Here is a 27,550-nt window from a genome sequence, read left to right as displayed (position 1 = left end):
AAAGTTGCATATCACGGAGCCATTCAATGCTAATGCAGAACGCCACAGGATGTTTTTGTGCTGGTCAAGGGCAGACAGGTCTGGAGTGAACCAAGGGCTATATCTATTCCTGGTTCTACATTTTTTTGAATGGAGCATGCTTATTTAAGATGGCGAGGAAGGCACTTTTAAAGAAAAACCAGGCATCCTCTACTGACGGGATGCGGTCAATGTCATTCCAGGATACCCCGGCCAGGTCGATTAGAACGGCCTGTTCGCTGAAGTGTATCAAGTGCAATCAATTCACATATGGTGTCCAGGGCACAGCTGGGGGCAGAGGGTGGTCTATAGCAAGCGGCAGTGGTGAGAGACTTGTTTCTGGTAAGGTACATTTTTAGAAGTAGAAGCTTGAATTGTTTAGGTACAGACCTGGATAGTAGGACAGAACTCTGCAGGCTCTCTCTGCAGTAGATTGCAACACCGCCCCCTTTGGCAGTTCTATCTTGGCAGAAAATGTTATAGTTAGGGATGGAAATTTCAGGGTCTTTGGTGGTTTTCCTAAGCCAGGATTTAGACACGGCTAAGACATCCGGGTTGGCAGAATGTGCTAAAGCAGTGAATAAAGCAAACTTAGGGAGTAGGCTTCTAATGTTAACATGCATGAAACCAAGGCTTTTACAGTTACAGAAGTCAACAAATGAGGAGCTAGGCACTGCAGGTCCTGGATTAACCTCTACATCACCAGAGGAACAGAGGAGAAGTAGGATAAGTGTACGGCTAAAGGCTATAAGAACTGGCCGTCTAGCACGTTCGGAACAGAGAGTAAAAGGAGCAGGTTTCTGGGCACGATAGCGTAGATTCAAGGCATAATGTACAGACAAAGGTATTGTAGGAAGAGAGTACATTGGAGGTAAACCTAGGCATTCAATAATGATGAGAGAGATATAGTCTCTAGAGACGTTTAAACCAGGGGATGTCATCGCATATGTGGGAGGTGGAACAACATGGTTGGTTAACCTCTATGGGCTAGGTGGGACGTTTGCATCCCACCCTAGTCAACAGCCAGTAGAATCGCGTGGCGCGAAATACAAATACCTCAAAAATGCTATAACTTCAATTTCTCAAACATAGGACTATTTTACACCATTTTAAAGACAAGACTCTCGTTAATCTAACCACATTGTCCGATTTCAAAAAGGCTTTACAGCGAAAGCAAAACATTAGATTATGTCAGGAGAGTACCCTGCCAAAAATAATCACACAGCCATTTTCAGAGCAAGCATATATGTCACAAAAACCAAAACCACAGCTAAATGCAGCACTAACCATTGATGATCTTCATCAGATGACACTCCTAGGACATTATGTTATACAATACATGCATGTTTTGTTCAATCAAGTTCATATTTATATCAAAAACCAGCTTCTTACATTAGCACGTGATGTTCAGAACTAGCATACCCACCGAAAACTTCCGGTGAATTTACTAAATTACTCATGATAAACGTTGAGAAAATACATACATTATTTTAAGAATTATAGATACAGAACTCCTTTATGCAAACGCTATGTCAGATTTTAAAATAGCTTTTCGGCGAAAGCACATTTTGCAATATTCTGAGTACATAGCTCGGCCATCACAGGCTAGCTAATTTGACACCCACCAAGTTTGGGGCTAGCCCATGCTAAGCCCATCTCCCGGCTAGGGCTCCTTGGCTACTCCTGAAGCTCACTCCTCGGCTACAATATCCGGACCCCTTCTACTGCTAGTACGGGGCACGGAACCTGATCCTTCACGACTGGAATACCGACATAATCTGCCCGAGGATTCCAACAGGCTCCTCAGTTGTGCTAGCTCCGGGACGGAAACGTTAGCCAGGAGTAGTCAACCCGGGTTGCGGTTAGCTAGCTGCGATGATCCAGATGAAAAGGTTCAGAGTTTGCTGCAGGAATCCGGAGGATATGGAGAGAAAAATAGGTCCGGTTTGAAACGCGTTGTACGAACTGGCGAGAGCTTTCCGAGCTAAAGGTTAGCTGATGACCGCTAGCAGTGGTTAGCTGACTGATAGCTGGTAGCTAGTTAGCTAGCTAGCTTCAGTTGAGGGATTCCAGTTTGGCGGTAAATGGAAATAATTTAGAAAAGAAAACAGATACACACCACATTGGGTGAGGCGGGTAGCAGGAGAGTATTTAGAAGTTGAGGTTTAGGAAAAATACACTGGTCAAAAAAATAAAGGGAACACTTAAACAACACAATGTAACTCCAAGTCAATCACACTTCTGTGAAATCAAACTGTCCACTTAGGAAGCAACACTGATTGACAATACATTTCACATGCTGTTGTGCAAATGGAATAGACAACAGGTGGAAATTATAGGCAATTAGCAAGACACCCACAATAAAGGAGTGGTTCTGCAGGTGGGGACCACAGACCACTTCTCAGTTCCTATGCTTCCTGGCTGATGTTTTGGTCACTTTTGAATGCTGGCGGTGCTTTCACTCTAGTGGTAGCATGAGACGGAGTCTACAACCCACACAAGTGGCTCAGGTAGTGCAGCTCATCCAGGATGGCACATCAATGCGAGCTGTGGCAAGAAGGTTTGCTGTCAGCGTAGTGTCCAGAGCATGGAGGCGCTTCCAGGAGACAGGCCGGTACATCAGGAGACGTGGAGGAGGGCGTAGGAGGGCAACAACCCAGCTGCAGGACCGCTACCTCCGCCTTTGTGCAAGGAGGAGCTGGAGGAGCACTGCCAGAGCCCTGCAAAATGACCTCCAGCAGGCCACAAATGCATGTGTCTGCTCAAACGGTCAGAAACAGAGTCCATGAGGGTGGTATGAGGGCCCGACGTCCACAGGTGGGGGTTGTGCTTACAGCCCAACACCGTGCAGGACGTTTGGCATTTGCCAGAGAACACCAAGATTGGCAAATTCGCCACTGGCGCCCAATGCTCTTCACAGATGAAAGCAGGTTCACACTGAGCACGTGACAGACGTGACAGACTCTGGAAATGCCATGGAGAACATTCTGCTGCCTGCAACATCCTCCAGCATGACCGGTTTGGCGGTGGGTCAGTCATGGTGTGGGGTGGCATTTCTTTGGGGGGGCCGCACAGCCCTCCATGTGCTCGCCAGAGGTAGCCTGACTGCCATTAGGTACCGAGATGAGATCCTCAGACCCCTTGTGAGACCATATGCTGGTGCGGTTGGCCCTGGGTTCCTCCTAATGCAAGACAATGCTAGACCTCATGTGGCCGGAGTGTGTCAGCAGTTCCTGCAAGAGGAAGGCATTGATGCTATGGACTGGCCCGCCCGTTCCCCAGACCTGAATCCAATTGAGCACATCTGGGACATCATGTCTCGCTCCATCCACCAACGCCACGTTGCACCACAGACTGTCCAGGAGTTGGCGGATGCTTTAGTCCAGGTCTGGGAGGAGATCCCTCAGGAGACCATCCGCCACCTTCAGCAGGATCATGCCAAGGCGTTGTAGGGAGGTCATACAGGCACGTGGAGGCCACACACACTACTGAGCCTCATTTTGACTTGTTTTAAGGACATTACATCAAAGTTGGATCAGCCTGTAGTGTGGTTTTCCACTTTAATTTTGAGTGTGACTCCAAATCCAGACCTCCATGGGTTGATAAATTGGATTTCCATTGATTATTTTTGTGTGATTTTGTTGTCAGCACATTCAACTATGTAAAGAAAAAAGTATTTAATAAGATTATTTCATTCATTCAGATCTAGGATGTGTTATTTTAGTGTTCCCTTTATTTTTTTGAGCAGTGTATATCCTTTCAACTAGGATGTCCTCCTGTGCACAGATGACAAAGTCACACCAGCTACAACCTGTGAGAAGGATTTGACCTTGCACTTGCCAGTAGTAAGCATGAGATCTCTTCAACTTCAGCTCTCCATTCTGTATCTTCAGGTAAGGGCAGTCAACATAACTTGATACATTTGGGCACTTGACCTCTAATATTCCAAAGTGTGGTCTCACACTGGGATCAAATATGATTCCATTTGGAGAGGATCCTAACCACGGAGCATCAGGGTGCACTACGAAGCCACACGGAAAGAAAAGTTTACATTCTTCAGTGTGCAGTACTCCTGTACAGCCACTGGCTCCATGGCTAGCCCCCTCTTCATCTCCATGGTCTGCATACACAGAGCACTTCCTGCAACACAGGAGCAGTGGCTTTGGACCACTATCACTGGTACGGAGTGCTTTAACACCATCTGTGAAGATAAGTGTGATGAAAGACTGAAGTGAGAAACAAGAATCATGCGCACCATAAATAACAATAAACATAGTAGTGTCTAGTCTTCTTAACTAGGTGCTAACTATACAGGAATAGATTGTGTCTCAGTAACACAATTACCAAACACTGCATCTACAGATCTTTACCAAATAACCTGTTATTAAGTGGGCAATTCTAAATTGGGATTGGGACCCATCATTAAAATCTATCTACTGATAAGATTAAACGTTGACACTGTCTCCAACACATTTTGACCATGATGACAGTGTCTCACAGGAGATGTTTAACAAGGTCCCTAGTACCTATCTATAACCTTTCCCTACTCTCATGCTGTGTGGCTTTTCACTCTTCGTCATGGACCTGTGACAGGCAGCCCTCATGGTGATCTGCCCTGTCAATGTATCTTTGTGAGATACTGTGTAGAAGATATGAATAACAATTATTTTTAGCTAGCAAATATAGCTAGCAAGCGTAACTTAACCAAGCTAACGAAAATACACACATTCTCAGGTAGATTCTGTCAATGTTACATCATTTTACGAAGTAACTAGCTAGCTACAGTTAATAGTTAAATTAGCTAGCTAACGTTATATCTGTCACTGACTTGGTACTCACCTTCATAGTTGTCTATGTAGCTTCCTATATACATATTCAACCCCTTTTCATTCTTGCTAGCTGGAGTCTCGGAGGCTGATTTAACAATTCGATGTACATCATTAATATTAATTTGAGGCAGGTCCTGAAGACACCTAGTAAAAAACTGCGACATAGTGGTAGTAACGTTATATCGTCGATAACTAGACTGACCGGAAAATGCCACGCCGATAGGAAGTGTGTTTAGAACGTTCGATCATGGAATGTGCATAAGGGCTATTGGCCCAGCGTCATCTGGGTTTGGCAGGGGTAGGCCGTCAATGTAAATAAGAATATGTTCTCTACTGACTTGCCTCGTTAAATAAAATAATAATTTACCTTTTAAGATTCTGTGAAAGTCTCCAGTCATCTAAAATGTAGAATTGCATGACATCCATTTACAAAAGGCCACATTTTCCCCAGACTCTAGGCTACAATAAATGTACTCCATGTGTGCAACTTCTGCAAGCGGAGCCACACCACTGCTCTATGGCAGTACGCTAAAGCCATGATAATGCATGCAATGCTTTATTATAAAGGTATTTTATTTAATGTGTTGTGGTACCTCAGAGACCCCCAGGTCAACCCTCTCAGGTTCACTTTTGGTTCCAGCACCTCCCAATTTACACAGTAAGCACTGGAGAAGTGGGTAGCTGCTGCTGCCTCCCCGGGACAAATCTTCTTTGAATAGAGTTCATCAGGCTGTTGATTGTAGCCTGTGGAATGTTGTCCCACTCCTCTTCAATGGCTGTGCGAAATTCCTGTATATTCGCGGGAACTGGAACAAGCTGTCGTACACGTCGATCCCAAACATGCTCAAAGGGTGACATGTCTGAGTATGCAGGCCATGGAAGAATTGGGACATTTTCAGCATTTTAAATTGTGTACAGATCCTTGCGACATGGGGCTGTGCGTTGTCATGCTGGAACATGAGGTGATGGCGGCGGATAAACGACAGGACAATGGGCCTCAGGATCTTATCATGGTTTCTCTGTGCATTCAAATTGCCATCATTAAATGCAATAGTGTTGGTTGGCTGTAGCTTATGCCAGCCCATATCATAACCCTGATACCACCATGAGGCACTCTGTTCACAACATTGACATCATCAAACCGCACACCCACAACGCCATACACGGCAGTCTGCAGATGTGAAACTGGTTGTGCATACTGCCAAATTCTCAAAAGCAACGTTGGAGGTAACATAAGGGAGAGAAATTCACATTAAATTATCTGGCAACAGCTCTGGTGGAAATTCCTGCAGTCAGCTTGCCAATTGCATGTTCCCTCAAAACTTCAGACATCTGTGGCATTGTGTTGTGAAAAAAAACAGCACATTTGAGTGCCATTTTTGAATTTATTAGAGATCCCCATAAGCTGCTGCCAAGCACCTACTCAGCTACTCTTGTCCCCAGCACAAGGTGCACTTGTGTAATGATAATCATTCTATTTAATCAGCTTCTTGATATGAAACACCTGTCAGGTAGATGGATTATCTTGGCAAAGGAGAAATGCTCACTAACAGGGGTGTAAACAAATGTGTGCACAAAATTTGACAGAAATAAGTTTGTGTGTCTTGAACATTTCTGGGATCTTTTATTTCACCTCATGAAACATGGGACCAACACTTTACATGTAGCGTTTGTTTGTTCAGTTTAAACAGTATTGTTATTTTTTTAATCATACAAACTATCAATAACGAAATGTAAATTAAACTAAATCAGCCTGCTTTCTGTTCTAATCAGGTGCCTACACAGGCTGAGAAGGATCCTGTAAGAGCAGAACATTATCTGGTGACAGTAGTCCTTGCTGTCTTGGAGGCCCAAAAACTTCTCAGCTGCAGATATAATGATGTCCAGCTTCTTGTACCTCTTGTGCAATTAATAACTGTGGCTATAAATACTAAAATATCCACCTTCTTCACAGTAAGCGTATCCAGATCACTTGATTGATGTAAAACATTTGCAACTGGTTGCAGTGCATCCACCACCATATCTTCTTCAGAACTGTGGCCTCTTGCCCCTATAACTCTCTTAAATACACTTAGGTTGGAGTCTATAAACTCGTTTTTCAACCACCACAAATTTCTTGTTAACAGACTATAGATTTGGCAAGTCGGTTTGGACATCTACTTTGTGCATGACACAAGTAATTTTTCCAACAATTGTTTACAGACAGATTATTTCACTTATAATTCACCATATCACAAGTCAGAAGTTTACATACACTAAGTTGACTGTGCCTTTAAACAGCTTGGAAAATTCTAGAAAATGATGTCATGGCTTTAGAAGCTTCTGATAGGCTAATTGACATCATTTGAGTCAATTGGCGATATACCTGTGGATGCATTTCAAGGCCTACCTTCAAACTCAGTGCCTCTTCACTTGACATCATGGGAAAATAAAAAGAAATAAGCCAAGAAGTCAGATTTGTTTTTTTTGTAGACCTTCACAAGTCTGGTTCATCCTTAGGAGCAATTTCCAAACACCTGAAGGTAAAACGTTCATCTGTACAAAAAAATAGTATGCAAGTATAAACACCATGGGACCACGCAGCCGTCACACCGCTCAGGAAGGAGACGCGCTCTATCTCCTAGAGATGAACGTACTTTGGTGCAGAAAGTGCAAATCAATCCCAGAACAACAGCAAAGGACATTGTGAAGATGCTGGAGGAAACAGGTACAAAAGTATCTATATCCACAGTAAAACGAGTCCTATATCAACATAACCTGAAAGGCCACTCCGCAAGGAAGAAGCGACTGCTCCAAAACCGCCATTAAAAAGCCAGACTACGGTTTTCAACTGCACATGGGGACAAAGATTGTACTTTTTGGAGAAATGTCCTCTGGTCTGATGAAACAAAAATAGAACTGTTTGGCCATAATGACCATCGTTATGTTTGGAGGAAAAAGGGGGAGGCTTGCAAGCCAAAGATCACCATCCCAACCGTGAAGCACGGGGGTGGAAGCATCATGTTGTGGGGGTGCTTTGCTGCAGGAGGGACTGGTGCACTTCACAAAATAATTGTCCTCCCTCATGATGCCATCTATGTGGATATATTGAAGCAACATCTCAAGATATCAGTCAGGAACTTTAAGCTTGGTCGCAAATGGGTCTTCCAAATAGACAATGACCCCAAGAATACTTCCAAAGTTGTGGAAAAATGGCTTAAGGACAACAAAGTCAAGGTATTAGAGTGGCCATCACAAAGCCCTGACCTCAATCCTATAGAAAATGTGTGGGCAGAACTGAAAAAGCGTGTGCGAGCAAAGAGGCCAACGAACCTGACTCAGTTACACCAGCTCTGTCAGGAGGAATGGGCCAAAATTCACCCAACTTATTGTGGGAAGCTTGCGGAAGGCTACCCGAAATGTTTGACCCAAGTTAAACAATTTAAAGGCAAACTTACCAAATACTAATTGAGTGCATGTAAACTTCTGACCCACTGGGATTGTGATGAAAGAAATAAAAGCTGAAATAAATCATTCTCTCTACTATTATTCTGACATTTCACATTCTTAAAATAAAGTGGTGATCCTAACTGACCTAAGACAGTGCATTTTTACTAGGATTAAATGTCAGGAATTGTGAAAACTGAGTTTAAATGTATTTGGCTAAGGTGTATATAAACTTCCGACTTCAACTGTACATTATCCACACGCAGGTCAAGAGGTGTGTTTTCCCTTCAGCATCTGAATGTGGCATAAGCTCACCCACCTCACAGCATGAATCTAAAATGGTTAATAACTTTGGCTGTGCGTGATGTGAAAAAAATCAGACTCGAAGGCAGTTACTTCAATAATTCAATGGATGTTTTGTTTACAAACTTGATGAGTGAATTGTCTTGTTTTAAAAAGAAATATGTGACTTCGCTATGGGGAAGTCACATTGGAATTGGGCCGTGCTTCAGCTGAACTGCAGTACCGAACATGCCCTCAGCACAGTGGAAAAAATGCTTATAGACTGGAAGCCTGACCCCTTGATCCGAGAAGGGTGTAATTGTATACCACAGTTAGGGGGCGTTCTCTGATATCGGGTGTTTCATGATATCAAGTTTACACTAATTGATGCTCCCCATTGGTCCGTGGCCGTTTCTTTTGCGTTGGGGACAACTGTAGCATTGTAGCTAAACATAACCCTAACCTTTTTCCTAACCTTAACCTCAGTCTCCTAACCGTCACGTTAATTATCATAACCTGCCACGTTAGTTATCCAAACCTGCATGGGAAACAAGTCCCTAACCTTCACCATTTTCCTAACCTTAACCTCAGTCTCCTAACCTGCCATGTTAATTATCCTAACCTGCCACGTTAGTTATCCAAACCTGCATGGGAAACAAGTCCCTAACCCTCACCATTTTCCTAACCTTAAGCTCAGTCTCCTAACCTGCCATGCTAATTCACCTAACCTGCCACGTTAATTGTCCTAACCTGCCACGTTAATTGTCATAACCTGCCACTTTAATAATCCAAACCTGCCACTTTAATTATCCTAACCTGTTATGTATGCTATGTGCCTAGTTAAATAAATACTTTTTTTTAACAAATAGTCTCCATCAGTTTCATAACACCGGAACTGACCAATGGCATGTATCATTTTTTATTATATCAGGGAACATCCACATCAAGAAACTGTACAATAGTTCTCCTACTGGGAGGCGCGGGAAATAGTTGAAAGAGCGATTGGTGCTGAGGAAGCTATGGCAGTGGATGTCCCGCAGCCTGTTGAGATTCATAATGTCATTTACCAGTTGAAGGATACCGATTGTAAAGATGAATTGTACGTGCGGCTTAAAGGTTTTTGGAAGTTCAGAAATTAACATTGGAAGCATTGCAGGCAGTGGTGGAAAAAGTACCCAATTGTCATATTTGAGAAAGAGGAGATACTTGAGTCCTTTCCTATCAAGGTAAAAGTGAAAGCCACCCAGTAAAATACTACTTGAATAAAAGTCTAAAAGTATTTAGTTTAACATGTACATAAGTATCAAAAGTAAATGTAATTGCTCAAATATACTTAAGTATCAAAAGTAAAAGTATAAATCATTTCAAATTCATTATGTTAAGCAAACCAGACAGAACGATTTTCTTGTAGTTTAAATGTACCGATAGTCAGGGTCACACTCCAACACTCAGACATAGTGTTACTCTGATTTCAGAGCACTCTGGTCTGAGGCTGCCAGAGGGCAGAATAATTCATGAAAAACTAACGCTCAACATCATTGAATACGGCCGGTGTCAGTAAACGTCGGCAAAAAACACGTAATTAAATTGTTGCCTGTAGCACAGTTAAAGTCACCAATGCTCTGGATAACATGAACACAGCCTAACCAGCTCTGCTATAGCGAGTAAAATGGTCAGAGTTCTCTCATTTGTACTGGAAGGAGCTAGCAAGCTAGCCAATGTTAACCAGTTAGCTTGGATGCTTGACTGCCGTTGTGAGGTCAGAAAGCTTGAATCAACCCTACTCCTCCGCCAGAGCGTCCAGTGTGGTTCTGAACGCTCCGAGACCGATACGAACTGACAATCTGACAACGCTCTGAATTTACGAACGCCCAAGCGCCCTCTGGCACTCCAGATTACATTTAAGATCACACCCATAATTAACAAATAAAGTATTTGTGTTTAGTGAGTCTGCCAGATCAGATGCAGTAGGGATGTGTGAATTGAACAATTTCCCTGTCCTGCTAATCATTCAAAATGTAACGAGTACTTTTGGGTCTCAGGGAAAATGTATGGAGTAGAAAGTACCTTATTTTCTTTAGGAATCTAGTGAAGTAAAAGTTGAAGTTGTCAAAGATATCAAAAGTAATGTACAGATACCCCCAAAAACGACTTATGTGGTACTTAAGTACAAATATTTTAAGTACTTTACACCACTGATTGCAGGGAATACTGACTGAAGATGTTCTTCCCTACGAGGCCCATGAGACTGTGTAGGGATGTGATTTGAATAGGACTGTGACTGAAGATGTTCCTCCCTACGAGGCCATGAGACTGTGTAGGGATGTGATTTGAATAGGACTGTGACTGAAGATGTTCCTCCCTACGAGGCCCATGAGACTGTGTAGGGATGTGATTTGAATAGGACTGTGACTGAAGATGTTCCTCCGTACGAGGCCCATGAGACTGTGTAGGGATGTGATTTGAATAGGACTGTGACTGAAGATGTTCCTCCCTATGAGGCCCATGAGACTGTATAGGGATGTGATTTGAATAGGACTGTGACTGAAGATGTTCCTCCCTACGAGGCCATGAGACTGTGTAGGGATGTGATTTGAATAGGACTGTGACTGAAGATGTTCCTCCCTACGAGGCCCATGAGACTGTGTAGGGATGTGATTTGAATAGGACTGTGACTGAAGATGTTCCTCCCTACGAGGCCCATGAGACTGTGTAGGGATGTGATTTGAATAGGACTGTGACTGAAGGAGTGGGATGTTTTTATTTATCTATTTATGTGTTTTGATGTCGTTGTTCCCCCTCCCCTTTTCCGCAATGGACATGTATTTGTTTCTACAGTTTACTAACCGTACAGTAGGTGGCGGCAGACAGGTTATATTTGTGTAAATGTCAGTATACCAGAGAAGAAGATGCTGCTGTTGTATTGTCGTTGTGGGGAACAGGAAGTTCCGGGTAGAAAACGACAGAACTGTGCTTGTATGTCGATAGGGGTTGTGTCCGTTTCAAATGTATTATTACAGGTATGTAATAGCACGTTTAAATTTCTAATGTCGAAAGAATATATAATATGCTAGGTAACAAATCTGTCAAGGTATTATCACGTTTGGTAAAGGTTTTTAATTGTATGTGTTATTTTGGGGTCAAATCGAGTGAGTGAAGAACGTGATTAAAAACGATTTTACAAGTCACTTAGCTAGACTTTGGGTTTGTCTGAGTGTATGTACATAATTTCGTCAAGGTAATTTCATAAAGATTCCACTTATTTGAGTTCGTTTTTACATGTTCTTGGTTTTGTGTAAAATGTTGTTTATGAGCTGGTAAATAGCCTCGTCCGAACCATCCTGATCTCGCGAGTTTACATACACTGTTTCTTTAATGTAAGCTCGCGAGATCAGGATGGTTCGGAGGAGGCTAGTCAAATGGCGGTTTCAACGGTTTCGGTCGTCTTTCTAGGAGTTTGCTCGTGGTGAAATGGCCACATGAGGCTGTGTGATGGAGTGTCAAAATAGAGGGAAGCTAACTGAAGTTATCCTTCACCGTTTGGAGAGAGAGGCCAACTGCATGGAATGGCGTCGATTAATGCAGATGAATCAGAGCACCTGTCAAACTCATTCCATGGAGGACCACGTGTCTGCGGGTTTTCGCTCCACCGTTGAACTTGATTAATGAATTAAGTACACTAATTAGTAAGGAACTCATCTCACCTGATTGTCTAGGTTTTAATTGAAAGGAAGATATTAAAACTTGCGGAGACTCGGCCCTCAATGGAATGAGTTTGACACCCCTGAAACAATGGAAATGGAGAGAGAGTTTGAGAAGCAACAGCTGTGCTGGAATGCGATCAATGTGGGGGACAGTTCTGATGATATGGAGCGGGAGGATGAGGGCCTAGAATGTGAATGGTCTGTAGTGGAAAGACATAGGAAGAACAGAGATAATGATACTGGAAGCAGTGGCGCATGTAGTATAGAAACTCTAAAGAGGCCCAAGGTAGGGAGCTAGAGTAATAATGTGTCACAGTGGAAAGTTGGGATGGTGTTTGAGGAGACCACAGGGCCTCATTTACACCCTATCTGATTAACCAAGGCCATAAAAAGAGAGGTGAAGTTAAACTGGGCCGTTCATTGAAAATGGTAGACTGTTAATATCTTGTGCTAGTCAGGTTCAGCAAGGGAAGATTCTTCAATTGGAAAATCATAATGGGACGAAGCTCAGAAGCCATGTTAAATTGAAGGGAGTAATCTCTGATTACCAATGTCCATGGATGATCTTGTTAAAGAACATGTGAAGGGAGACAGAGTGGTTGAAGACTAAAGGTTGATCAGTAGGAAAGAGGGGCAAAGAAGTGAAAGCTTATCAGTGCTGTTGAGGTTTGATAAGGTTTTGTCTGTAAAAATACAGAATATGATTCCTTAGCTTCAATGTCAGAGAATTTGACCCAGCCTCATCAATCAACCAATCAAATGTATTTATAAAGCCCTTCTTACATCAGCTGATGTCAAAGTGCTGTACAGAAACCCAGCCTAAAACCCCAAACAGCAAGCAATGCAGGTGTAGAAGCACAGTGGCTAGGAAAACTCCCTAGAAAGGCCAGAATCTAGGAAGAAACCTAGAGGGGAACCAGGCTATGAGGGGTGGCCAGTCCTCTTCTGGCTGTGCTGGGTGGAGATTATAACAGAACATGGCCAAGATGTTCAAATGTTCATAGATGACCGGCAGTGTCAGATAATAATAATCACAGTGGTTGTCGAGGGTGCAACAGGTCAGCACCTCAGGAGTAAATGTCAGTTGGCTTTTCATAGTCGATCATTGAGAGTATCTCTACCGCTCCTGCTGTCTCTAGAGAGTTGAAAACAGCAGGTCTGGGACAGGTAGCACGTCCGGTGAACAGGTCAGGGTTCCATAGCAGAACAGTTGAAACTGGAGCAGCAACGGTGAATCATCAGTGTTTTTAAATGCCAAAGAATGGGACATGTAGCTGTTGAGTGGAAAGATGTGCCAAGTGTGGTGGGGAACATGATTACGGTGAATGTTGGAGCAATGTGACGGTTAAGTGTTGCAATTGTGCGGAGGACACACAGTGCAGCATTTGGTGGATGCCAGGTGCAGAGAGATGCTCAGAGATATAGAATCCGTCATGATGTATGATATGCAGAGGCTGTAAGACAGACTGGTGGAACTACTGTCAGACTGATGGAGCTTCCATGGCTGGTCCCGTAGTAAGAGGACCTACTGTCAGACTGATGGAGCTTCCATGGTTGGTCCTGTAGTAAGAGAACCTACTGTCAGACTGATGGAGCTTCCATGGTTGGTCCCGTAGTAAGAGGACCTACTGTCATACTGATGGAGCTTCCATGGTTGGTCCCGTAGTAAGAGGACCTACTGTCATACTGATGGAGCTTCCATGGTTGGTCCTGTAGTAAGAGGACCTACTGTCATACTGATGGAGCTTCCATGGTTGGTCCTGTAGTAAGAGAACCTACTGTCAGACTGATGGAGCTTCCATGGTTGGTCCCGTAGTAAGAGGACCTACTGTCATACTGATGGAGCTTCCATGGTTGGTCCCGTAGTAAGAGGACCTACTGTCATACTGATGGAGCTTCCATGGTTGGTCCTGTAGTAAGAGGACCTACTGTCATACTGATGGAGCTTCCATGGTTGGTCCTGTAGTAAGAGGACCTACTGTCAGACTGATGGAGCTTCCATGGTTGGTCCTGTAGTAAGAGAACCTACTGTCATACTGATGGAGCTTCCATGGTTGGTCCCGTAGTAAGAGGACCTACCGTAAGACTGATGGAGCTTCCATGGTTGGTCCTGTAGTAAGAGGACCTACTGTCAGACTGATGGAGCTTCCATGGTTGGTCCTGTAGTAAGAGGACCTACTGTCATACTGATGGAGCTTCCATGGTTGGTCCTGTAGTAAGAGAACCTACTGTCATACTGATGGAGCTTCCATGGTTGGTCCCGTAGTAAGAGGACCTACTGTCAGACTGATGGAGCTTCCATGGTTAGTCCTGTAGTAAGAGGACCTACTGTCATACTGATGGAGCTTCCATGGTTGGTCCTGTAGTAAGAGAACCTACTGTCAGACTGATGGAGCTTCCATGGTTGGTCCCGTAGTAAGAGGACCTACTGTCATACTGATGGAGCTTCCATGGTTGGTCCCGTAGTAAGAGGACCTACTGTCATACTGATGGAGCTTCCATGGTTGGTCCCGTAGTAAGAGGACCTACTGTCATACTGATGGAGCTTCCATGGTTGGTCCCGTAGTAAGAGGACCTACTGTCATACTGATGGAGCTTCCATGGTTGGTCCTGTAGTAAGAGGACCTACTGTCATACTGATGGAGCTTCCATGGTTGGTCCTGTAGTAAGAGGACCTACTGTCAGACTGATGGAGCTTCCATGGTTGGTCCCGTAGTAAGAGGACCTACTGTCAGACTGATGGAGCTTCCATGGTTGGTCCCGTAGTAAGAGAACCTACTGTCAGACTGATGGAGCTTCCATGGTTGGTCCCGTAGTAAGAGGACCTACTGTCAGAACTGGTCTTCCTACTGGTCCTGACATGGTTTCGAGGCCTGTTCAGAAATCTTGTGTCCATAAATGTGCTGACAAAGGATACTTTAATAGTGAATAAAATGTACTTCATAGCTTTCATTGGTAAGGTTATCAACAACTTGGATTGTGTAAAGCAGAAATACCAGGTTGAAAGTTATCTTGTAAACTGCAGCAGAGTTGTTGGGGGTTTGCGGACCGCCATGATACCATAGGTCTGTACAATGAGGCAGGTAGTGCCTCATCAGAGAGAGACATTTCAGTTGCACTACAGTTTTGAAGCTGAATGTAATGATTATCAGTTCTTTACATGTGTACTAATATTCAGACACATTCAGTTGTTTCTATATTTATCTATAGTTCAGGGATTTCACACGGGGCTTAAAGTAAATAAATATTAGTGCCTGAAAAAGTCATTGAATTTGACTTGCCACTGTACGACCCCTGATAATTCTTACTATGGTGTGAATGGGAAATACAATTGTTTTATGTGAGTGAAGTAATACAGGTAAGACAAGGTTATTCATAAAAAAATTACATATTACTGCCTAAATCATACTGCAATCTTGCACTAAATGGTTTTTGAGTCATGTATGCATTTCTGTGAATTTAGGAAATCTACAATAGATTAAGTGCATTTATGTTGTGCAATTTAAAATGTGTACTTTGTGTCTAATGTGAATGAATGAATTTTGTTAAGGATTAGCTACCTGATCTACTGAAATGAGATAATTGAACAAGAAAAAAGTGTATTTTTGCAGAATAAAGAAAGTGCCAGAACTGTGAAGAAAATAACTTTTGTGTCCGTTTGTCTTTATTACTACAGGCCAACTCAGATTAAGTCTGAGGCCGTTAATATAAACAGTGAGGACAAACCTACAGTCACTGGGTCCTGATTGTGACAGTGGAGCCCAGTTTGCACTGCAGGATCCAGAGATGGCATCAGAGACGCTGGAAGACTGCAGTCAAACACTGGAACTGAATGTCATCATTAAAGATGAGGAGGAGGAGGAGGAGATTGGTAAATCTGTTAGTCATGGTAAGAGCAGGTTCTATCTACAGTGCATTCTGAAAGTTTTCAGACCCCTTGACTTTTTCCATAATTTATGTTACAACCTTATTCGGAAATTGATGAAAACTACAATTTAATCCATCTACACACAATACCCCATAATGTCAAAGCAAAAACAGGTTTTTAGAAATGTTTGCAAATGTAATGTTGAAGCCCCTTTGGCAGCGAATACAGCCTCTTGGGTATGACACTACAAGCTTGGCACACCTGTATTTGGTGAGTTTCTCCCATTCTTTGTCAAGTTGGATGGGGAGTGTCACTGCACAGCTATTTTAAGGTCTCTCCAGAGATGTTCGATTGGGTTCAAGTCCGGCCTCTGGCTGGGCCACTCAAGGACATTCAGAGACTTGTCCCAAAGCCACTCTTGCATTGTCTTGGCTGTGTGCTTAGGGTCGTTGTCCTGTTGGAAGGTGGAACTTTGCCCCAGTCTGAGGTCCTGAGCGCTCTGGAGCAGGTTTTTATCAAGGATCTCAATGTTCTTTGCTCCGATCATCTTTCCCTCAATCCTGACCAGTCTCCCAGTCCCTGCCACCACCATGCTTCACCATAGGGATGGTATTGGCCAGGTGATGAGCGGTGCCTGGTTTCCTCCAGATGTGATGCTTGGCATTCAGGCCAAAGAGTTCAAACGTGGTTTAATCAGACCAGAGAATCTTCTTTCTCATGGTCTTTGTCTTTTAGGTGCCTTTTGGCAAACTCCAAGCGGGCTGTCATGTATCTTTTACTGAGGAGTGGCTTCCGTCTGGCCACTCTACCATAAAGCCTTGATTGGTGGAGTGCTGCAGAGATTGTTATCCTTTTTGAAGGTTTTTCCACCTCCACAGAGGAACTCTGGAGCTCTGTCAGAGTGATTATCAGATTCTTGGTCACCTCCCTGACCAAGGCCCTTCTCTCCCGATTGCTCAGTTTGGCTGGGTGGCCAGCTCTAGGAAGAGTCTTGGTGTTTCAAAACTAATTATATTTAAGAAGGATGGAAGCCAGTGTGTTCTTGGGGACCTTCAATGCTGCAGACATTTTTTGGTACACTTCCCCAGATCTGTACCTCAACACAAACCTGTCTTGGAGCTCTACGGACAATTCCTTTGACCTCATGGCTTGGTTTTTGCTCTGACATGCACTGTCAACTTAGGGACCTTATATAGACAGGTGTGTGTGCCTTTCCAAATGATGTCCAATCAATTTAATTTACCACAGGTGGACTCCAATCAAGTTGTAGAAACATCTCAAGGATGATCAATGGAAACAGGATGCACCTGAGCTCAATTTCGAGTCTCATAGCAGTGTCTGAATACTTATGTAAATATGGTATTTCTGTTTTTAATTTTTTATATATTTGCGAACATTTTCTAAAAACCTGTTTTTGCGTTGTCATTATGGGGTTTTGTGTGTAGATTGATGAGGGAAAAAATATTTAATACATTTTAGAATAAGGCTGTAACATAACAAAATGTGGAAAAAGTGAAGGGGTCTGAATACTTTCCGAATGCACTGCTACGTTATTTTCATAAGTTAGACCTCTATAAATTATGACCCAGCCTGTTGCTTGGTTGAATTCTGTAATTCAGACATCACACATCTTAAGCCATCTTGAGTGCTTAGAGAGTAGACTAAAGAAGGGAAATAGACCAACTGCCACTTTTTTAAAGTTCTATGAAATGAGTCTGTGTAGTTTCTAACCCTTGTGATAGTGAGTGGAGGATGATATGGCTCATAATTTTCACTCCTTTTGCCCCTTGACTTCCGCTGTTACTGGGGTTAGGGTCAATACCAGATACTTCAGAAAATAGACTGAAATTCCAATTCTCTTCAATGCTTTTCAATTAGGAAAATTTGTAATTGGAATTTGGTTTACTTTCTGAATTGACTGTTATTTAAATGGAATTGACCCAACCCTGCCTGTTACCCACTTTTGGAATAGTTTTATTCCCCTGTATTGTACAGCCTACTGATATGAATACATATGTCACCCAGTACAGCCAGAAGAGGACTGGCCACACCTGATATGTGACTCGTTTCAGGAGACTAGGTGTATGTCACACATCACTGCATCACAGTAGAGCCATTTGAATGCCAACTTTTTTTTGAATGAAAATGTGTTTTTTGTCAGAAATGCCTTCTGGAACATGTGAACTTTCATGTGCCTTAATAACAAACATGTATGCCATCTGTAAAGACAAATAAAATAAAACGATTCTGAGCCTAGTTGGTTTAGCCACAGAAAAAGACAGCAACCTTCCAGCTAGCCATCAGTGGCTGAGATGAGTGAGCTGGACATGCCTAGAGACATATAGCATGCTTTTGTCTATTTGAGCTGGTCAGTATGTGTAGGTAATCCTGTCTGTGGCTTTAAAAATAAATATTTCGTAGTGGAACTCCAAAAGTGTTGCTCTCCACTTTCTGGAGGACTGAGTTTTGAAATCAGTGGAATTAGAGTATGATAGCTAAGGAGATGGAGAAAACACATGTCTCTGGATTACATCTTCAAACTAAGGGTAACGATGACATCAGTGAGAGAGTGAGAAGCGTCCATCCGTATACGGGTTAGATTTTTTATTTTATTTTTTATTTTATTTCACCTTTATTTAACCAGGTAGGCAAGTTGAGAACAAGTTCTCATTTACAATTGCGACCTGGCCAAGATAAAGCAAAGCAGTTCGACAACATACAAAAACACAGAGTTACACATGGAGTAAAACAACATACAATCAATGATGCAGTAGAAAAAAATAAGACTATATACAATGTGAGCAAATGATGTGAGATAATGGAGGTAAAGGCAAAAAAATGCCATGGTGGCAAAGTAAATAAAGTATGGCAAGAAAAAACACTGGAATGGTAGATTTGTAGTTTGAAGAAAGTTAAAGTTAAAATATAAATATAAATAATATGGTGCAAAGGAGCAAAATAAATAAATACAGTAGGGGAAAAGGTAGTAGTTTGGGCTCAATTAAAGATGGGCTATGTACAGGTGCAGAGATCTGTGAGCTGCTCTGACAGCTGGTGCTTAAAGCTAGTGAGGGAGATAAGTGTTTCCAGTTTTAGAGATTTTTGTAGTTCGTTCCAATCATTGGCAGCTGAGAACTGGAAGGAGAGACGACCAAAGGAGGAGTTGGCTTTAGGGGTGACCAGAGAGATATACCTGCTGGAGCGCGTGCTACAGGTGGGTGCTGCTATGGTGACCAGTGAGCGGAGATAAGGGGGGACTTTACCTAGCAGGGTCTTGTAGATGACCTGGAGCCAATGTGTTTGGCGACGATGATGAAGTGAAGGCCAGCCAACGAGAGCATACAGGTCGCAGTGGTGGGTTGTATATGGGGCTTTGGTGACAAAACGGATGGCACTGTGATAGACTGCATCCAGCTTGTTGAGTAGGGTATTGGAGGCTATTTTGTAAATGACATCGCCGAAGTCGAGGATTGGTAGGATGGTCAGTTTTACGAGGGTATGTTTGGCAGCATGAGTGAAGGATGCTTTGTTGCGAAATAGGAAGCCAATTCTAGATTTCACTTTGGATTGGAGATGATTGATGTGAGTCTGGAAGGAGAGTTTACAGTCTAACCAGACACCTAGGTATTTGTAGTTGTCCACAAATTCTAAGTTAGAACCGTCCAGAGAAGTGATGCTGGATGGGCGGGCAGGTGGAGGCAGCGATCGGTTGAAGAGCATACATTTAGTTTTACTTGTGTTTAGGAGCAGTTGGAGACCACGGAAGGAGAGTTGAATGGCATTGAAGCTCGTCTGGAGGGTTGTTAACACAGTGTCCAAAGAAGGGCCAGAAGTATACAGAATGGTGTCGTCTGCGTAGAGGTGGATCAGAGATTCACCAGCAGCAAGAGCGACATCATTTATGTATACAGAGAAAAGAGTTGGCCCAAGAATTGAACCCTGTGGTACCCCCATAGAGACTGCCAGAGGTCCAGACAGTAGGCCCTCCGATTTGACACACTGAACTCTGTCAGAGAAGTAGTTGGTGAACCAGGCGACGCAATCGTTTGAGAAACCAAGGCTACTAAGTCTGCCGATGAGGATGTGGTGATTAACAGAGTCAAAAGCTTTGGCCAGGTCAATGAATACGGCAGCACAGTAATGTTTCTTATCGATGGCGGTTACGATGTCGTTTAGGACCTTGAGCGTGGCTGAGGTGCACCCATGACCAGCTCTGAAACCAGATTGCATAGCGGAGAGGGTGCGGTGGGATTCAAAATAGTCGGTAATCTGTTTGTTGACTTGGCTTTCGAAGACCTTAGAAAGGCAGGGTAGGATGGATATAGGTCTGTAGCAACTTGGGTCAAGAGTGTCACCTCCTTTGAAGAGGGGGATGACAGCAGCTGCTTTCCAATCTATGGGAATCTCAGACGACACGAAAGAGAGGTTGAACAGGCTAGTAATAGGGGTTGCAATAATTTCGGCAGATAATTTTAGAAAGAAAGGGTCCAGATTGTCAAGCCCAGCTGATTTGTAGGGGTCCAGATTTTGCAGCTCTTTCAGAACATCAGCTGAATGGATTTGGGAGAAGGAGAAATGGGGGAGGCTTGGGCGAGTAGCTGTGGGGGGTGCAGTGCTGTTGAATGCAGTAGGGGTAGTTAGGTGGAAAGCATGGCCAGCCGTAGAAAAATGCTTATTGAAATTCTCAATTATAGTGGGCTTATCGGTGGTGACAGAGTTTCCTATCCTCAGTGCAGTGGGCAGTTGGGAGGAGGTGTTCTTATTCTCCATGGACTTTACAATGTCCCAGAACTTTTTAGAGTTGGAGTTGCACGAAGCAAATTTCTGTTTGAAAAAGCTAGCCTTGGCGTTTCTAACTGCCTGTGTGTATTGGTTTCTAACTTCCCTAAAAAGTTGCATATCGCGGGGGCAGTTCGATGCTAATGCAGAACGCCACAGGATATTTTTGTGTTGGTTAAGGGCAGTCAGGTCTGGGGAGAACCAAGGGCTATATCTGTTCCTGGTTCTAAATTTCTTGAAAGGGGCATGCTTATTTAAGATGGAGAGGAAGGCATTTTTAAAAAATAACCAGGCATCCTCTACTGACGGGATGAGGTCAATATCCTTCCAGGATACCAGGGCCAGGTCGATTAGAAAGGCTTGCTCGTTGAAATGTTTCAGGGAGCGTTTGACAGTGATGAGTGGAGGTCGTTTGACCGCTGACCCATTACGGGTGCAGGCAATGAGGCAGTGATCGCTGAGATCTTGGTTGAAAACAGCAGAGGTGTAATTAGAGGGCATATTGGTTAGGATGATGTCTATGAGGGTGCCAGTGTTTGCGGCTTTGGGGTTGTACCTGGTGGGTTCATTAATAATTTGTGTGAGATTGAGGGCATCAAGCTTGGATTGCAGAATGGCTGGGGTGTTAAGCATGTCCCAGTTTAGGTCGCCTAGTAGCACAAGCTCTGAAGATAGATGGGGGGCAATCAGTTCACATATGGTGTCCAGAGCACAGCTAGGGGCCGAGGGGGGTCTATAGCAGGCGGCAACGGTGAGAGACTTGTTTTTGGAGAGGTGGATTTTTAAAAGTAGAAGTTCAAATTGTTTGGGTACAGACCTGGATAGCAGGACAGAACTCTGCAAGCTATCTCTGCAGTAGATTGCAACACCGCCCCCTTTGGTCGTTCTATCTTGTCTGAAAACGTTGTAGTTAGGGATGAAGATTTCACAGTTTTTGGTGGACTTCCTAAGCCAAGATTCAGACACAGCCAGGACATCCGGGTTGGCAGAGTGTGCTAAAGCAGTGAATAAAACAAACTTAGGGAGGAGGCTTCTAATGTTAACATGCATGAAACCAAGGCTATTACGGTTACAGAAGTCATCAAAAGAGAGCGCCTGGGGAGTAGGTGTGGAGCCAGGCACTGAAGGGCCTGGATTCACCTCTACATCCCCAGCGGAGCAGAGAAGGATAAGTATGAGGGTACGGCTAAAAGCTATAAGAATTGGTCGTCTGTGACGTCCAGAATAGAGAGAAAAAGGAGCAGGTATCTGGGGGCGATAAAATAGCTTCAAGGTATAATGTACAGACAAAGGTATGGTGGGATGTGAGTACAGAGGAGGTAAACCTAGGCATTTAGTGATTATGAGAGAGATATTGTCTCTAGAAATATCATTGAAACCAGAAGATGTCATAGCATGTGTGGGTGGAGGAACTGAGAGGTTGGATAAGGTATAATGAGCAGGGCTAGAGGCTCTACAGTGAAATAAGCCAATAAACACTAACCAGAACAGCAATGGACAAGGCATATTGACATTAAGGAGAGGCATGCTTAGCCGAGTGATCAGAGGGTCCAGTGAGATTCAGACAGCTAGCTGGGCCATAGGTAGCAAGCTGGTGGAAGATGGGAGGGAGGTCTGTTTTTAGCCGCCTCGTGCGTTTCCGTCTGTGGGTTAGTGGGGTTCCGTGTGGAAGGGGGGACCTGTCCAAGTTGGCAGAATAGTTAGTTATAGTGGCCCAAGAAAAGTGTCCGACAGACCTATTCAGATCGCAGCCGAAAAGACAGCTAACGATTAGCTGGCCGCAGATGGGCGATCAGGTTACGTCGCGACGGAGGGGCCAGTTGGAACAACTCCCTCGGGCAGATAACGTCGGTGATCCAGTCGTGAAGACCCAATGGGGCTCCGCATCGGCAGTAAAACGGGTCAGGATAGGTGAGTTGTAGCCCAGGAGACACTTCAGCTGGCTAGCTCAGGAGTAGCCCACGAGTGGCTGACGGAATTCTTCAGCTGGCTAGCTAGCTAGCTCCGTAATTGTGTGTGTTAATTCCGAGACCGACGTTGCCAATAGTCACTCAGGTAGCAGCTAGTTAGCTGCAAGATCCAGGTGTAAATGTCCAGAGCCTGCGGTAGAAATCGAGGAAAGGAGAGAGAATAGGTCCGATATGCTCTGGTCTGAGTCGCGCTGTACAAAAACTGGCGATAGCTTTTCGAGCTAATGGATAGCTGAGGACAGCTAACCGTAGCTAGCTGAACTTCAACGTTAGCCTGTGAAAATAGCTAACCTCTGGCTAGCTTCTGTCGTGGAATTCAGATGAGGTAAATAATACTTTCTTTTTTTTTTTTTAATTGATGAGGCGGGTTGCAGGAGAGTGCCTTGAGGTTGAGTATTCAGAATAAAAAAATGTAAAAAGATAAGTGAAGAAAAAAAAAATATGTAAATATATATATATACACGGGACACGACAGGACGTCTGAACTGCTACGCCATCTTGGAAGATAGTCTAGCTACATTTTCAGATATTACACGTTTCTAATTTTGTCAGTCATTTTCATTTCAAGTTAGTGTACTGTTAGCTAGCTAGCTAACGTTATGATCTGTGTAGTAATATTATTCATATCTCAGAGCAATTTGCGTTGCTAGTTATAGCCTGATGTTAGCTAGCTGGTTTGTTAGCTGCCAGCAGATTAATGCAGGGTACTAACGGCAAGAGTTGGGACTATGGTTCATTGTTTAGCTAGCTAACTACATGTCTTAACACTATGCAAGTAACCATTTCAGTAGAATGTTTATGTCACTGCAACAACTATTGATAGCTAGAGCGAATGTACCAGCTACGTCTATCTACTCTGATTTCGGAGCACTCTCGTCTGAGTGTACAAGAGCGCAGAATAAATTACGAATTTACGAACGCTCAACACCTGTTGAATATGGCTGTGTCTGTAAAAGTTGACAAAAAAACGTAAATTGTTGCCAACAGCACAGGGTGTGAACGATGCTGAATTGGTGTAGACAGAGGTCTCCAGTAGGTGTACCAAAACATTCAAAGGCCATTTTCTCAAGTGAGGTTACAAGTTTATCAACTTTTAAAGCATAATTACTTTCCTATTGTTCCTCAATTGTAGTGTATGATATACCATTTTCTAGCTCTGAGTCTCTACTTTTATCCAATGTAAAAAACATAATTTCAAATGTTGCTACATAAGATCGAGCCGGTCGGTCACATATGAATACATATGTCACCCGGTACAGCCAGAAGAGGACTGGCCACCCCTCGAAGCCTGGTTCCTCTCTTTGTTTCTTCCTATGTTCCTGCCTTTCTACTGAGTTTTCCCCAAGCCACTGCGCTTCAGCATTGCTTGCTCTTTGGGGTTTTAGGCTGAGTTTCTGTTCAGCACTTTGAAAACTGCTCATTTAAAAAGGGCTTCATAAAAAATCACAGAGTTGTGATTGACATGTATATCACACAAACTGACTGATTCTTCTGATCACACAGGAGGCCGTGTTGAGACATTCTCTACATCCAGAGAGCAACAGCAGGAAGATCACAGAGCTAAGAGGTCTCATCACTGCCCACATTGTGAGGAGATTTTCCCAATTCTATCAAAGCTCAAAATACACCTAAAAATACACACAGGAGAGAAGCCTTACTCCTGCTCTGACTGTGGGGGGAGATTCTCCCGATTGGATACCTTAAAATGTCACCACCGAATACATACAGGAGAGAAGCCTTACTCCTGCTTTGACTGTGGTAAATGCTTTAAAACATCAACTGAGCTAAAATCGCATCAGCGAAGACACACAGGAGAGAAGCCTTACTCTTGCTCTGACTGTGGGGAGAGTTTCTCCCGATTGGATACCTTAAAATGTCACCAACAAATACATACAGGAGTGAAGCCTTACTCCTGCTCTGAATGTGGAAAGAGTTTCTCTCAACAGGGCAACTTAAAAACACACCAACGTATACATAAAGGAGAGAAGCCTTACTCCTGCTCTGACTGTGGGAAAGGCTTTAAAACATCAACTGAGCTAAAATCTCATCAGAGAACACACACAGGAGAGAAGCCTCACTACTGCTCTGACTGTGGGGCGAGTTTCTCTCAATTGAGCAATTTAAGAAGACACCAACGGATACATAAAGGAGAGAAGCCTTACTACTGCTCTGACTGTGGGACAAGTTTCTCTCAATTGAGCAACTTAAAAACACACCAACGTATACATAAAAAAGAGAAGCTTCATCAATTCTCTCAGACCAGCTAAGATTAAATCACTTAATTCTCATCTGATAAAAGAAATGGTAACAGTGAATGGATCAAATGAAGAAAGCGTAGAACACTCTATTGTAATCCAATTGTTTCTCACTGAGAGAGAACTGTGCAGAGGAAAGGGAGTGTTATAGAATGTTAGCCTCTCTTTACTTTACTGATCAGTTTACAACTTGTCAGTTTTTGTGTGTTTTGTTAGATTCTATTGTAAACATATTTAGATTACCTTGGATTTACCCTTGGTGTTGAAAACCCTCTGAGGGATCTCTTGTTAAAACAATGGAGTGTGATGTTGATTGGGTGGTACTGTGTGTTGTCCTTCTGCAGTTTTCTGTGGGAATGAGCTGGTAGACACAACATGTATCAGATAGAGATGGTGTGATGATCAGTTCTCTGTGGGAATGAGTTAGTAGACGCAACATGTATCAGATAGAGATGATGTGATGATCAGTTTTCACCACTAGTTTGGGTATATTATTTTGCTATTAATCAACTTTGTTTAACGATAAACATGCTTTGAAACATCTACACTGGAAAAAATATATAAATGCAACATGTAAAGTGTTGGTCCCATTTTCCATATGCACAAAAAGCGTATTTCTCTCAAATTCTGTGCTCAAAATTGTTTCCATCCCTGTTAGTTAGCATTTTTTCTTTGCCAATGTAATCTGTCCATCTGACAGGTGTGGCATATCAAGAAGCTGATTAAACAGCATGATCATTACACAGGTGAACCTTGTGCTGGGGACAATAAAAAGACAGTCTAAAATGTGCAGTTTTGTTACACAACCCAATGCCACAGATGCCTCAAGTTTTAAGGGAACGTGCAATTGGCATGCTGACTGCAGGAATACCCACCAGAGCTGTTGCCAGATTATTTAATGTTCATTTCCCTACAATAAGCTGCCTCCAACATTGTTTTGGAGAAGACCGCAGACCACGTGTATGGTGTTGTGTGGGCGAACGGTTTGCTGATGTGAATGTTGTGAACAGAGTGCCCCATGGTGGCAGTGAGGTTACGCTATTGTTAGGCATAAACTACGGACAACAAACATAATTTTTGTGCCATTAATCCGCCGCCATCACCATGTTTCAGCATGATAATGCAGCTTTGTGAGGCTCATTTGAACTTGTTGAATTTCTGGGATCTTTTATTTCAGCTCAACACTTTACGTTGTGTTTATATTTTTGTTCAGTGTAGATTTGTTATTTTCATCATTGATGATTCATGTATTTGGATAACTGTATTGAACTTAATTGATCTACTAATGAAAAATAAATGTTCTCCATTAATTTGTGCTGGCCTGCCTTTGTTTTTTGGGGTTTCTATACTGTAAATGAGCTTTGTTTTATTTCTTAAAATTCAAAATGTATATTTCTATTTATCTACTCAAAACATATCTCTACACATCACCATGGTGACAAGCCAATATTCCAGCCACAAGTATTCTCACTAATGCATATGTAATGGTTTAAAAACCTTAGACCCATTAACGCATCTATGATTTTCATGGAGACTTCAAACGGATCTCCCAGGTATCTAGATGGATCTAAAGAACAGTCAGAAGTAGGCTTGGATTTACTCCACGACCAGTTCTCTAGTTTCCCCTTTTATTCCTTCACTCGTCTCCACTCAACACGCCATCAGTTTCAAACAAAACATCCCCTCCGCCATCTTCTAGCCTTCCTGAGTCTGCCTCCTCTGTCCGTCTTTCTCCCAATGAATGGCCTGATGCCTCCCTGTCTCTGTGGACGCAAGGCCGAACACGCATCGCACACTGCATGCCACTTTCTCTCCAGGCATAAAAAAGTTTCAAATTCTCGCTGAAGTTTCTAGCCACAAGCATAAACTACCTAGCTGGCTTCTTCTTCGATGATATCATGTGGGTCTGCAAGCAAACGTTTAAGGTGCATTCCGCCACCTGTGCTGGAGTGTGAGATAATTTATGGTCTGCCTGGAGACGTTGGTTTTGTAATTATTATCCAAGCATGTGCGTTATTCCAGAGGATGATTCACACAAGATACGTTTTTCCAAACTGCCCCCTTTTTATTGACTTTTTTTGTGACAGAAGCCCGACGCACGGTTCTGACTGTCTGCCTACCTATGCCTCTCGAAGTAGACGACAGCAAATAGTTTCTAACGATGCAAAAATCCAGAATCTTAGGAGTAGATTCCGCTTGGCACCCAGAAATAGGAATCGACTCCCCACCACTAAGCACTAGATCTGTGCTGTGAAGACGAAAGGTTTTGTGGCCGTTTCAAATGTATTACACTACAGGTATGTAATAGCGCGTTTCAACTTACTAATATCTTAATAACATGTCATAACATGCTAGGTTGCAAATCCGTCAAGGTATTATCACGTTTGGTAAAGGTTTTATGTGTTATTTATGTGTCAAA

At 43.1% G+C, this 27,550-nt stretch overlaps 5 protein-coding genes across 10 annotated transcripts in view; 2 read left to right on the top strand and 3 right to left on the bottom strand.

The window, feature by feature from the left end:
- LOC115179214 (zinc finger protein 501-like) overlaps positions 1 to 4,863 on the bottom strand; it is a 37,892-nt gene extending 33,029 nt beyond the window's left edge. The window contains exons 1-3 of the mRNA XM_029740608.1: positions 4,858 to 4,863; positions 4,070 to 4,219; positions 3,848 to 3,905 (exon numbers count right to left, since the gene is read on the bottom strand). Coding sequence (XP_029596468.1) covers positions 3,848 to 3,905; positions 4,070 to 4,219; positions 4,858 to 4,863 — 214 coding nt within the window. The remainder of the gene's footprint in view (positions 1 to 3,847; positions 3,906 to 4,069; positions 4,220 to 4,857) is intronic.
- LOC115179515 (zinc finger protein OZF) overlaps positions 1 to 27,550 on the bottom strand; it is a 919,448-nt gene that overhangs the window by 377,026 nt on the left and 514,872 nt on the right. The window lies entirely within an intron of this gene.
- Positions 1 to 27,550, top strand: part of LOC115179511 (zinc finger protein 665) — a 514,676-nt gene that overhangs the window by 19,568 nt on the left and 467,558 nt on the right. The gene's annotated exons all lie outside the window — the stretch shown is intronic.
- LOC115179539 (gastrula zinc finger protein XlCGF17.1-like) overlaps positions 1 to 27,550 on the bottom strand; it is a 558,171-nt gene that overhangs the window by 323,264 nt on the left and 207,357 nt on the right. The window lies entirely within an intron of this gene.
- On the top strand, positions 11,398 to 25,709 carry LOC115179542 (gastrula zinc finger protein XlCGF7.1). Of its 2 annotated transcripts, none has more exons than XM_029741163.1 (3): positions 11,398 to 11,575; positions 15,936 to 16,148; positions 24,380 to 25,709. In XM_029741163.1, exons 2-3 carry the CDS (start codon positions 16,046 to 16,048, stop codon positions 25,141 to 25,143), a joined length of 867 nt encoding a protein of 288 aa, XP_029597023.1. In that variant the 5' UTR covers positions 11,398 to 11,575; positions 15,936 to 16,045; the 3' UTR covers positions 25,144 to 25,709. The 2 variants fall into 2 exon arrangements, with proteins under 2 accessions (XP_029597023.1, XP_029597024.1); XM_029741164.1 differs by having other exon boundaries at positions 11,399 to 11,575; positions 15,936 to 16,130.

The sequence above is a fragment of the Salmo trutta genome, chromosome 39 (assembly GCF_901001165.1).
Source record: "Salmo trutta chromosome 39, fSalTru1.1, whole genome shotgun sequence".
Classification (NCBI taxonomy): domain Eukaryota; kingdom Metazoa; phylum Chordata; class Actinopteri; order Salmoniformes; family Salmonidae; genus Salmo; species Salmo trutta.
The sequence above is the reverse complement of the archived record's forward strand: the minus strand, read 5'-3'. Positions and strand labels throughout refer to the sequence as shown.